The sequence below is a fragment of the Megascapheus bottae genome, chromosome 7 (genome assembly GCF_031878675.1).
Source record: "Megascapheus bottae isolate mThoBot1 chromosome 7, mThoBot2.hap1, whole genome shotgun sequence".
NCBI classification, from domain to species: domain Eukaryota; kingdom Metazoa; phylum Chordata; class Mammalia; order Rodentia; family Geomyidae; genus Megascapheus; species Megascapheus bottae.
The window spans coordinates 77,575,453-77,588,563 of record NC_143515.1 but is presented as its reverse complement, the minus strand read 5'-3'; the positions used below and the strand labels follow the sequence as shown (position 1 = coordinate 77,588,563).

Sequence of the window (13,111 nt, the reverse complement as noted above, 5' to 3'; positions counted from 1 at the left end):
TACAGTCTAATAAAATATATGCCTGAAAGCTGGAACTTGGGTGTTAGGGGAAGAGATCCAGGGGAGGGATTAGGCAAACGGAGAGAGGAAGCATGGGAAAACGCAGTCATAATATTCAATGAACATATGTGAAAATGGATCTAGGAAAATTAAGGGAATGGGTGGGGTTGAGAGAGACCGGGGGCATGAGGGAAGGGGTGACATTGATCAAGATGCACTCTACTCATAAGCCGACACATTGACTTGAAAACCCTTTGTACATTACTTAAGGATACTTTTTAAGTTTTTTGTAATTAATAGAGGGGTTATAGTCATATTCGCCAGATAGAAGGAGCATTACTTCACACACATTGATACCCCTTCTCGTGTTTTTGTCCCCATTTCCCTCCCCCCACCCCCTCCCCTTATCTTGTTTCCCCCCTTCCCTTTCCTATTTCAAATAAATAAACATATATACAATACACCAGATTACAAGGTAAGATACTTTAACAATATGAGTATAACCAAGGGACAACAAAAGAGATGAGAAATAACATAGTACATTAAGAACAACACTCACTCAGTATATAACTTGTTTCCATATCCTGGAGGTCCTTTCATTTAGCCTCATCCTATATGGCCTTATGTATCTAAGTTTTGAGCTGTTGCAATCTTCTGCTAGGACAGGCTTAAGGATAATTTTTAAAGGGGGTAGGGAGTCCTTGAGATGGAAGGGCCAGAGCTTAGGACAGAGCCACCCTTCCTCTATTAATGAGCCTCTATGAGAAGAACCAGTGGACAGTTTTTAACTACGTTAAGCCACTGCAGTTTCAAGGCTCACTTGTTACTTCAGCACAGCTTAACCTAAGTTGACTAGCATGATACCACTCTTGAAAGCTCTGGGAGCCCACAAAATAGAGATGCCACTACAGTTGAGTATTATTCCTCCCTCGTATCATAAATCCAAGAGGCAAAATCAGTTTCTTACCAGTTAAAAGTCAAGGACACTAAAATGTAAAAGAAGTACAGTATAAAGCAAAGTTGAGTTAAAACTCTGAAGAAGGCATTCTTTAAGTCCAGCCTGTCTTTCTGACTTGATTTGTTTTCTCAGCTAAGGATATTCTAGATGCTTGGTAGAGTTGGGCTTTCTGAGTGGCTGCAGACTGGATACTCTCAGAAGCATGACTCTTCCCAGGTCATCTGAGGTAAGTGAGTATGCAGAGAATTTTTTGATGTTCCCTACCTTTGGAGGGTGGGGTAGGCTTGAACTCAGGGTCTGGGCTCTGTTCTTGAGGTTGTTTACTCAAGGTTAGTGCTCTACTAGAGCAATTCCACCTGTGGCGCTTTTTGGGGGTAGTTAATTGGAATAAGAGTCTCATGGATTTTCCTGCCTGGGTTGGCTTCAAGCTATGATCCTCAGATCTCAGCCTCCTGAGTAGCTAGGATTACAGGAATGAGCCAGCGGTGCCTGGCTGAGGTAGAACTTTAACTGTGCAATTGCTTGGTACTATGGAACCTGCCTTCTTTCTGGGGAAGGAGGCGTCTACCTTTACACTTATTTCTGATGGAGGATGACCCTTATTAGTCTGGAAGAAGGCTGGCCCTCTCATTCCCGAGTGCAAGAGGCCCTTGGTTTTTCTCTCCATCAAATCAATCTCCTGTATTTCCTGCGGTTTCCCAATGTCTTTTCCCAAAGGCTGTGCTGTTCCAACCTGCTTTAAGCAGATCTCGCTGGTGCCTGCCACCTGGAGCGCTGGGATAAGGATGTGCTAGGCTCATGTTTTTCTGGCAATCAGAGGAGTTCCCTAAGAACAACCCCCCACCCCCACGTGCCGCTGCCGCCCACGCTTCCAGCGATTTAAGTAGTGTCACAATAAAAATACTGCAAAAAAGCAACTTTTGTTATTAAATAAAACCGATGGGCTGTGTCAGAGGAGGGGCAGAAAGCAGTAGACCAGGGCTCATGCGTCCATTCCAGCTTCCCAGAGCAAGTCACTGAGCACCATCAGAGAACCACACAGGCTTCTGAGCTCCAGTGGGGTGCCAGTCACATCCTCCGCCACTAAATGTCTCTGGTTTTATTTCATGAACACAAGGACACTAAAGCAGCTCTCACTGGGTTCATCCTTCAGAGGAAGAAGCCAGGACTCAGAGAGGTTGAGTGACTTGTCTAAGATCATGCAGCTTAGTAACTGTGTAACACCTACTCATGTCTACAGGTAGAATAAACTTCCACAAACATTACAGCTGCTTCTTATCATAAGCAGTTTATTTCCATGGAATGTCATATCAGGAAAGTCTTTTTCTTTTTACCACTTGAGCCACAGCCCCTCTCCTGACTTTTGGGGTAATTCACTGCAGATAAGACTCTCAAAGACTTTGAAGCCATCCCAGGCTGACTTCAAACTGTGGTCCTCAGATCTCAGCCTCCTGAGTATCTTGGATTACTGGTGTGAGCTACCAGTACCTGGCAAGGGAAGGCATTTAAAGGAGTCTAGGCTGCTTGTTGGAGTTGCTGGCTGTGAGTACACACTAAATAGTCTATATAGTCAGGAGGATTCTGCACAGCCCAACATTGGCATTTAGAAAGATCTTTTAAAATAAGAAATTTGCTCCATGTTTCCTAAATCTGGCTTCAGATTCTACAGACAGCTTTCTCACTTACTTGCTTGGGCCAACTTCTAAACTCAGAGGGGATTAGCAATTGAATGAACAAAGCAGTTGGAAAGTTCAGTGCGGGTTTTTAAAGCCTTTGGCATGCAGAGCAGAAGCCGGAATTGTGTGATTGCATTTGCCATTCGCCAAGCGCACCGACCCAGTTTCCTCCTTTCTTTCTGAAACTTGTGGACACCTTCAGGCCTCTCTCTCACCCCACAAAACGGTGTCTCCAGGAAAAGTAATGCAGACTCTCTCAGAAGAGAGTTTAGGGTTGAGTTGAACCCCCAAAGGAGATTATTCTTCACTCCTGCACCCCAGGATGTGAGTTCATTTAGAAATAGAGTTGTTGCTAGACAAAGTAATTTTTTGCCAGTCCTGAGGTTTGAACTCAGGGCCCGAGCCCTGTCCTTGGGTTTCTCAAGGGTAGCACTCTGCCACTTGAGCCACAGCACCATTTCTGGCTTTTTCTATGTATATGTGTGGTACCCAGGAATTGAACCTGGGTCTTCAAGCATGCGAGGCAAGCACTCTACCACTAGGCCAAACTCCCAGCCCTAGACAAAGCCATCTTGAAATGAAGGTTGTTAGCTAAGATACTGCAATGACTCCTAAAAACAGGAGAAACACACATCCAGCCTGCCCTAGGATGATGGAGCAGAGACAGGAGTGAGGGACTAGCGCCGCTTACCCTGGGGAAAGCTGGAAGAGGAAGGAAGGATCCTCAGGCTTTAGAGCCTCTGGAGTTGTGGGAGTTGTTTTACGCTGTGCAGCGTGTGTGGCGTCGTTGAAGCAACCACAAGAACCTGGCCGCCGTGGGCAGCCCCTGCTCTGTCAGAGCCTGGCCAGAGCTTCCTAGAATGGAAGTGTGTGATGATGGTGTCAGGGTGCTGAGACAGAGATGATGCGGTGGACGCTTCCACTGCCCTTGATCTTGTCCAGTCCAGCCACCTACCACATGAATACGCAGACAGCTGAGCGACGTCAATCACAGAATAATACCTGCCATTTAGGAGCCTACAGTAGCCCTTTAAAGTAACAGCATCTAAGCCAGGCACCAGTGGCTCAGGCCTGTAATACTAGCTCGTCAGGAGGCTGAGATCTGAGGACTGCAGTTCAAAGCCAGCCCAGTTAGGAAGCCCATGAGACTTTTATCTCCAATAAACTACCAAAATAAAAGTGGCACCTAATTTTTTTCAGGACATATATACCAAAAATCTAACTATATGGTGGCACCAGAGGGTTTTTCCCGTGCTTCTTTTAAAAAATGATTCAGATTTACTTACAGTTTTTTTTTTTTTTGGTCAATCCTGGGGCTTGAATTCAGGGCCTAGGAGCTATTCTTGGGCTTTCTTTCTGTGTATGTGGTACTGGGGAATCAAATCCAGGGCTTAGTGATGCTAGGCAAGCACTCTACCACTAGGCTACGCTCCTGCCCCTCCCCTCCTTTAAGGAGCTTCTGGGTACCAGTGGCTAGCACCTGTAATTCTAGCTACTCAGGAGGCTTATGTTTTGAAGCCAACCCAGGCAGGAAAGTCCATAAGACTCATCTCCTACCGGCCACCCAAAGGTCAGAAGTAGAGCTATGGCTCAAGTGTGGCAGCCTTGAGCAAAAAGGCTAAGGGACAGTAGCCAGGCCCTGAGTTATATCCCTAATACTGACAGAAAAAAAAAGAAGAAGAAAAGAGATTCTGTGCACTTTTTGGCTTTGGCATTTTCTTTCTTTTTCTTTTTTTTACCAGTCCTGGGCTTGAGCTCAGGGCCTGAGCACTGTCCTTGGACTTTCTCAAGGCTAGAGCTCTACCACTTGAGCCTCAGCACCACTTCCGGCTTTTTTCTATATATGGTACCGAGGAATCGAACCCGGGTCTTCATGCATGCTAGGCAAGCACTTTAACCACTAGGCCAAACTCCTGGCCCTGGCTTTGGCATTTTCTAACCCGTCATCCCTCCCTCCTTGTCTCCGTATCTCCTGGGGTCCCAGCAACCACTGGCCTGCATTGCTCTAATTTTGACAGTTGCTCTACAGAAAGCTCTTGTGGGTGCTAGGTATTATACTAAGTAGACCTCCTGCCCACATATTCATGCTGTTGTTTAATTCTTAACATCTAAATCCTATGAACATAAAACTCCAAAAGAGTGTGGAAGGCCTGCAGAGGAGCAGGGAAACAGTGGCAGCAAAAACACCAGAACAACATTGCAGCAGAGCTGCACCAGTGAAGGTTTTATTGTGTACTGACTCTGCTCCAGGCACAGCTCTAATCACTTTGACCTTAAGCACCACTAAGGTCTGCGTTCTATTATGCTGAGAAACTGAGGCTGGAACGAGCTATGTGGTTCCCCTGCAGGGTTGGCTATTAAGTGGCTGCCCTGGGTTGCTGCTAGTCCAGCTGGCTGCTAGGCATGGGTTAGTGACAGCTGTGGAACAGCCAGTCCTCCTGTATGCTCACTCATTCTTGTATTTCATCTAGATCAGGGCTTTTGGGGGGGAAGGTGGGAGGTGGGGGGAGGGGGGAGGGGGCTCCCTACCACCTGATGCTTCAGCCACTAGGGTGAGACTCTGGGGCTTGCAGGGGTAGTGGTGTCATGGGTGGTGTTTGCCACACAGAGACCTGAGGTCTTCCAGGAAGAGCTTCCTAAAGGAGGGGGACATGGCGTTGTACAGGAGGGGGGTCACTGCCGGGCTGACATAGAAGAGGGCGCTGCTCACCATGTAGAAGTAGTGATAGAAGTCATGGAGTGTGCTGGAAGAGAAACCGGGAGGCCTGGTTAGAGGACAGAGGCCTCCCTCAGTGCCCGCCCCTCCTGCTGAAGAGCCAGGCTCCTTCCTCAGGGAAGGAAGCCTGGGGGAACTGAGCAAATGCTCCTTGCTTATGCTTTGCCACACAGCAGTGACAACCAGCACTCTCCCTCCTGCCACTGACATGCTGCTGGGTCAAAGAGAAGTCATTTCCTAAGAAGTCGAAGTCCTGTGGCTTATGCCTAGAATCCCAGCTACTTGGGAAGTAGAGGGAGGAGAATCATCATCCAAGGCTGGCCTGGGCAAAAGTGAGACCCTATCTGAAAAACCGAGCCAAGCACCAAGGGCTGGGAGTGTGGATCAACTGGTAGGGTGCTTGCCTAGTGAGTGCAGGCCCTGAGTTCAAACCCCAGTCTCTTTCTGTTTCTGTCTCTCTGTCTCTCTCTCTCATACACACACACACAGAGGAAAAGTCTTTCTGAGAAGCTCTGCCCCTTGTTGAGAGTTGCTCTGCAGCAGTGGTAAAGGGAGCATGCACGCACATGTGTGTGCATGGATGTGGAAGAGGTACCAGCTGAGAAGGCACTGGTGATGTCCTCAGAGGCCCGTGGGGCCTCTCCTCTGTCACACGCTTGGCCCCCACTTACAATCCCAAACTGAAGATAATGAATATTCTCGCCTCTGTTTTAGAAGTGGGTGTACGTTCTGGTTTCTGTCTAGGGGACTTTTGATTCACTCGCAGAGCTACATCACATGACTTTCTTCCTCTCTGCTGACGTCATGGGCCTTGCCTCGTTCCCTGGCCGTGGAGGCTTCTCTCCATCTGGAAGTCAGGACGCTGTAGCCCTGCCCAACCGCCTTTCCAGAAGGCTTTTCAGTCGTATGACCTTACCATGTCAGGGCGCTTTCTGAGCACCCCCCGTCCCCCACTTTCCATTGGGAGGTTCGCAGAGTGCAGAGTACACAGGACTAGCTGAACCACAGCCAGAGCTCCAGAGCACCTGGAGACCAAGGACACTTGTGCAGAGCAGCGGGCAGGCACCGCCCCATAGGCCCCTGCCTGTGACCAGGACTCCTCAGTACACTTACTCACTCCATCCAGCATCAGAGATGTAGCAGTACATGAGCCTGCAGGCGTGGTACGGCAGCCAGCAGACGACGTACACAGCCACGATGGCTCCTGGGAGACAACGGGAGAGAAAGGGCGTGAGGACAGGGCAGACGGGTCCCTCCCTCCCTCTCCACGCGAGCAGGGTGCTCACATGGCAGCAGCATTTCCCTGGGACGGGTTCCTGGAGCCAAAGGAGGAGGGGCGGGAGCTTTGATCGCTCATAGATCCCTCTCTGAGCTTGTTCTTTGTATCTGTGTATGTATTTATTCATTTGCTTGTTTTGGTACAGGTCCTAGGGCTTGAACTGGGCCTGGGCCCTGTCCTAAGATTTTTTTTTTTTTTGTCCAGCGCTCTACCACTTGAGCCACAGCTCCATTTCCCTGAACTTGTTGGAGAATCTTTCACTATTCAGTCTTCTAGGGGAAAGTCCATTTCAACCAGGTCCTGGATACAATGTGTCTCCAGAATCTTCTGCCAGCTACTCACAATTCAGGGAGCACTACTGACACCTGGCTGTCTTAACTTCCCATCCGGCAGGGTGTAAATGTCTGTCCTTTGCATGGCTTCTCCTGCTCTGCGTCTTCTGGTGGATTGAAGGCACCACCCTCTGCCCAGCACTCAATGTACAAAGCAGTCTTCTTAATTCTCTGTTCTCTCCCTGGTCCCACGTGTTAAAAGTTTCTCCTCTCCATTCCTTCCTCATCCACGCTGCCACTGCTCCATGAGCCAGGGTCACCAAGCTATGACGGTTGCCCCCTCCCCTGCCTCAACACACCATTCAATTCTCAAGGCCAGTGTGGCCCCTGAAGCAACATCCATCCCGCTGATGTTCCATGGAAGAATGCAGGATCTCAGGCCCATCTAGATCTACTGAATCAGACTCTGTGTGTTGAGATCCTCCAAACATTAAAGCCTGGGAATGTTATTTGGCCCATCCTTCAAAGAGGATGGATCAGCTGTCACTCCAGGACACTGGTTCTCGCAATGAAGCTGGACAGCGTCCTGTGCTGGCTTGTGTCCTTGTCTGTCACTTAGATCTTACCTCTCCATCCATACTTGGGTTCTGACATGCTGGACAGCACAGCTTTCTCTAAGCCAATATTCCTACCAGCTAGGGGCATAGCAGGTGCATGGAGAGACCCAACTTTCTGTGCCTTTTGTAGATTCTCTTACAAGGCTAAATTATTCCAGCTCCTTACAAAAACAAGCAAGCAAAAAGATTTGTGATGTAGGAAGGGAAGGGAAAGTTGAAGAGAAGCTGGCTTCAGGACCCAGGTTTGGGCGGCAGACCTTCCCTGTAGCTGCTCCTGGTTTTCCACACCTCAGCTTCCTAGATGGGGCCAGGTCTATGTGTATGCTGCTCCCTGAAGTGATTGGGCCTTGAAGGGGCAGAATAATTCCACCACCTTGATGATCATGAGGCCTAAACTCAGGGCCTGCATGCTGTACCTGAGCTTTTTGTTTGTTTGTTTTTCGCTCAAGGCTAGTGCTCTAGACTTTGAGCCACAGCTCTACTTCTGATAGTAGAGCTAATTAGAGAGAGGAGTCTCGTGGATTTTGCTGCCTGGGCTGGCCTTGAAACAGGATCCTCAGATCTCTGCCTCCTGGGTAGGTAGGATTACAGGGGTGAGCCACTGCTCTCAGAATTCCCCGCTTGCAGTAACACTCTCACTGTCTTTGCTGGCAGTGTTGGTGTTGGGCATAGTGAAGAGGAGGCCTCAAGAGGGCTTGTAACTTGCTAATGTTTCCTGGCGGGGGGGGCAAGGGGAGGCAGCGGAGTGACAGAGGACTTAACTGAGAACCCGGATGCTGTGCTGGAGACGGTGGATCTGGCTGGCATCCTTGTGTCTCACCAGGCCGGCCTGGCCCCGCAGGGCCTCCTTCCACACCATGAAGCTCAGGAGACTCTCCTCGCTCAGAAGCTCCAGGCGGCTGGGGATGGAGCTGCTGGGAGCCGAAGGCGATGGCACCTGAGTGTAGAGGGCCATCAGGTGGCTCACGGTGACCCCATTCAGGAAAGCCGTTAGTGCCAGAGGCAGCACAAAGGACACCAGCGCGTTCACCTGTGGAGGGGATTCCCAGGGTCATGGTCAGTCGTTAGGCTGCTACACGGGCCCAGAATCTGCATCAGCAGATGTGAGAGACCAATAGCACCAGAAGATGAGTCTGCGGAGGCCCTCAGAAGATACGGAGAGGACAAGACAAGTTAACAGCATCATCCAGTACCGGGTTTTCTCCATGGAGATGAGCAGGAAAGACAGAGGGAAAGAAATGATGATATGTGGGAAAACCTACATTCAAGAACAGTTTCCTGGGCAGGGGGCGGTGGCTCACGCCTGTCATCCTAGCTACTCAGGAGGCTGAGATCTGAGGACCAAGGTTCAAAGCCAGCCCAGGCACAAAAGGACCTGAGACTCTTATCTCCAATTAACCTCAAGAAAACAGGAAGTGGGGCTTCACTCAAGGGTAGGGTGGTAGCCTTGAGCTGAAGAGCTCAGGGGTAGCACCCAGGCCAGGTTCAAGCCTCTTGACCCACCAAAAAAAAAAAAAAAAAAAAAAAAGCTCAGTTTCTTGAAATGGAGGGATCAGAGCTGCTGGATCTGAAGAAAGGCTGCCTGAGTGCCTAGAACCGTGGCTAGACAAATCCATACCAAGCCTCCCTCCTAGGATGTTTAGTATTCTGACAATCTTCAAGGAAAGACCTGGAGGCTTTTTAGAAAGGAACTAGAATGGTATTGATTCCTTAAGCGAGGGGTTGAAGCTAGAAAATAATGTGTAATGCTATATATATTTTGTGGGAAAAATTTTATACCCAGCCATAGTAGGCCAAGATAAAGACCAAACAATTTCTGACCTGCAAATTCCGTATGTGTGTGTGTTGCCACAGACTGAACCCAAGGCCTCCTATGTGCTATGCAATCCTCTGCTACTGATGTACACTTCAGGCTTTGATATTTCTTAATTTAGGCAAAACAACTTTAGTAAAGAATGTCCTATGTTTTAAAATGTTCAATTTAACACTTCTAAAATATGGTCAGGTGCTCCTGGTTCATGCCTGCAATCCCGGCACTTCAGGAGGTTGTGATCTGAAGGTTGTGTTTGAAGCCAGCCTGGACAGTGAAATTTTCCTCCAACTAACCAGCAACAAACTCTCATCTCCAGTTAGCTAGTGGAGGTGTGGCTTGAGTCAAAGAGCTAAGCAAGTGCATGAAGCCTTGAGTTCAAGCCTTAATACCAGCACCCCACAAAAGGATTACAAAACATATGTGATTTGGCAGAGTGCTAATAGTCCATACCCATAATCCTAGCTACTCAGGAGGCTGAGATCTGAGGATCACAGTTCGAAGCCAGCCTGGGCATAAATGTCTACAAAAGTCTTATCTTGGGGCCGGGAGTTTGGCCTAGCAAGCAGCTTCAATTCCTTGGTACCATATACATAGAAAAGTGGTGCCTGGCTCAAGTGGCAGAGCTCCAGCCTTGAGAAAGTCCAAGGACACTGCTCAGGCCCTGAGTTCAAGGCCCATGACTGGCAAAAAAAAAAAAAAAGTCTTATCTCCAGATAACCACCCTGAAGCCAGCCATGAAGCTGTGGTTCAAGTGGCAGAATGCTAACACTGAGCAAGAAAAATTCAGGTACATGAGTGCTGGGCCATGAGTTCAACCCCCAGGAATGGCCCACATGTGTGACATACACACACACACACACACACACACACACACACACACACACACACACACACACGACATGTACAGCTTTGGTTAAAAAGTAAATCTGGGGAAAGTTAATGTGATGGAAAAAAGTTAAATGGAAAGCATTCACCTTTCCTGTCTGACAGCCCTTGCTGTCAACACTGCTAGATCATCTTCCCTCTCCTTCCCCTTGAATAATTGTACCTTGCAGTTTTGGAGAAGAGAACCTGACACCAGGTCAGTTCTGATGCCGAGACACCTGGTGGGCACAGATGTTGTGAGACCTTAAAACCTTCCACTCAAGATAAGATTGCTCTCCCGTCCCGCCTCCATCTCATCCCACTTCCATCTGCCCTGCCTGACTTCACTGCTTCTGACTTGTATGTAATAGCACCCTAAGTTGTAAGAGAGGTACATTTCCCCTCCCGCCAGAGGCAGCCATCCGGGTTGATTAGGTCCCTGGCTGGGAAGAAAAGCTGGAGCTAACCTGGGCTGGGGAGGGGGGGCAAGCAGAGGGAAGTGGAGGAAAGAGGGCTGTCTGTGGGGGTGACTTTACTGTTCTCTGAGCAGGGTCCCATAAATAAGTGACTTTCTGAGGAGGTTCTATGCCACGTTCTTGCTGGGCAGACAAACCTGAGTGTGCAGACACCTTTTTCTGAGTCAGGGGAAATAGACTGTCTCCTGGAACCCGATTTTGATCAGAGGCCCCAGGGCTGCCCCAATACCCTTGCCCTAAACCCTTTTTTCCCTCTCTCTTAGTTGTGTGTTTATATTCCTTGCCAAGTTCAGCGTCTTGATTCGAACCCTCCTTCCACTCCCTACCTCCACCATGGCTGCATTCTTTAGTTTCAGAAATGGGGTCTACAGTGTTAAACATCCAGTGCTTTTGAAAACAAATCAATTGCAAACAACAGATCAAACTAAAAAAAAAAAAAGTGGGGGGGTTTCCATCAGGCGTTGGGGTCTCCCTCTTGGATTAAGCCAGGATGGAGAGGCTCCAGTGAACCTGCTTGAGATGTGAGCTCTGGCTTGTGAAAAGCAAGTGTGAGCTTTCTGAGATCAGGCCTGGGAATGTTACAAGACTGGGGCCAGACAGGCGGCCGGGGTCTGTTACAGCACACCTGCCTGGAGGTGAGGCTGGAGGAGGGAGCTGCTCTGCGAGTCACCAGCCAGGAGTGGCCTGGGGGAGTGGGGGCTGGTCAAGCTACAGCCGGGTGGGTAGCCTGCTTTCTCCCAGGAGCCCCAGCCAATCGGTACACAGACCCAGGAACATCTGAGCGCTGGTCGTGTAGTAGGGAGAGGAGGAACACAGACTCGGGGTTCATTCTGAACTCAGAGCTGGGCTTTTCTGCATGCTCCCTCTCGCCTAACTCCTTTCTTAACACCTTTGCAAGCCAGGCCCTAGGGGCTCACGCCTGCAGTCCCAGCTACTCAGGAGGCTGAGATCCAAAGATTGCAGTTCCAAGGCCTCTCAGGAAAGTCCTGGAGACGCACATTTCCAATCACCCAGTAATGTACCAGAAGTCGAGCTGTGGCTCCAATGGGACAGCGCCAGCCTTGAGCACCAAAGCTCGGAGACAGACCTGAGTTCGAGCCGGGGGCCAGCACAAACCACCGACCGATTCACCAAGTCTTTAAGAAGAGGCCTAATGAGCCCCAGTTTTCTGGAGGGGGGCGGGCACCGAGGCTGGAGGGGGGGTGTCTGCACCCGAGGTCTGGGAAGGCCGGGCCTCCCCACCGCTCCCCCCCCCCCACTTACCTGGACGTATACCTGGAACGAGGCGCGGCTCACCAGCACGGCGCAGACGCGCGAGGCGGGCTCGGGCTCGGGCCTCTGGCCCACGAAGGCCGCCATGGGCAGGGAGAGGCCGAGCGAGGCGGCCCAGACCAGGGACAGCAGGCGGCGGGAGCGGCGCGGCGTGAGCAGGCGGCGGGCGCGCAGGGGCTGGCACACGGCTAGGCAGCGCTCGGCGCTCAGGCCGGCCAGGCCCAGCACCGAGGCCGAGGCGCCCAGCTCGCGCACCAGGTGGTAGCCGCGGCAGCCCAGGTCGCCCAGCACCCAGGGGTCGTGGGCCCACACGAAGTGGAAGAGCTCCACGGGCACGCCGACCAGCAGCAGCAGCAGCGCCGCCAGCGCCAGGCTCAGCACGTGGAGACGCAGGCGCCCGGCGCGCCCGGCCCGCGCCTTCAGCACCACGCGCGCGGACAGCGCATTGCCCGCCGCGCCCAGCGCCAGCACCAGCGCGTAGAGGCAGCTGAACAGCACCTGCGCCCAGGGCCGCGGGGCCGCGCCCAGCCGTGGGCTGCCGGCCTCCATCCCGCTCCCGTGGCCCGCCTCACCCCCCTCTCTGCCCGGAGCCCGGGCGAGCTGCCCGGTGCCACCTCCTCCTCCTCCTCCTCTGCGCTGGGCACCTCCAGGACGGGGAGGACCAGATCCGAGCCTGCCAACGACTGTCACGAGGCTCCGTGTGGCTTACCGTGGGAAAGGGGGCTCTTGTTGTTGTTTTTCTTCCTTTAGTCCGTCGTGGGGTTTGAACTCCGGGCCTGGGCGCTTTTCCTTTGCTCTACCACTTTGAGCCATCGTGCCACTCCCGGTTTTCTGGTGGCTGCCAGGTAAGAATCTCATGGACTTTCCTGCCTGGCTTGGCAGATGTTCAGATTTCAGCCTCTTGAGTGGCGCTGGTTGTCATTGGTTGAGCTTGACACCACTGCCTGTTAGCTATAGTGTGTGTGTGGGGGGGTGTATGCACGCGCACTCACACCTGGGCACTGTCTCTTCATCCCCGCCCCCCACCCCTTGAGTCCCAGCTCCACTTAGGGCTTTGCGCTGGTTAATTGGAGATGAGTCCTCTGGATTTTCCTGCCCCGGCTGGCTTTGAACTGCAGTCTTCCGATCTCTGATGACCGGTGAGACACCAGTGCCTGGTTTGGACAAA

The 13,111-nt window shown here is 51.1% G+C and overlaps 1 protein-coding gene across 1 annotated transcript; it reads right to left on the bottom strand.

Annotated features, from left to right (window-relative positions):
• Positions 1 to 4,851: 4,851 nt before the first annotated feature.
• Ntsr2 (neurotensin receptor 2) lies at positions 4,852 to 12,492 on the bottom strand. Its single transcript, XM_090337591.1, is given in 5 exon segments — positions 4,852 to 5,224; positions 5,227 to 5,378; positions 6,464 to 6,554; positions 8,281 to 8,548; positions 11,935 to 12,492. Coding segments are annotated over 5 exon segments (1,119 nt in total). The 3' UTR covers positions 4,852 to 5,174.
• Positions 12,493 to 13,111: the final 619 nt, after the last annotated feature.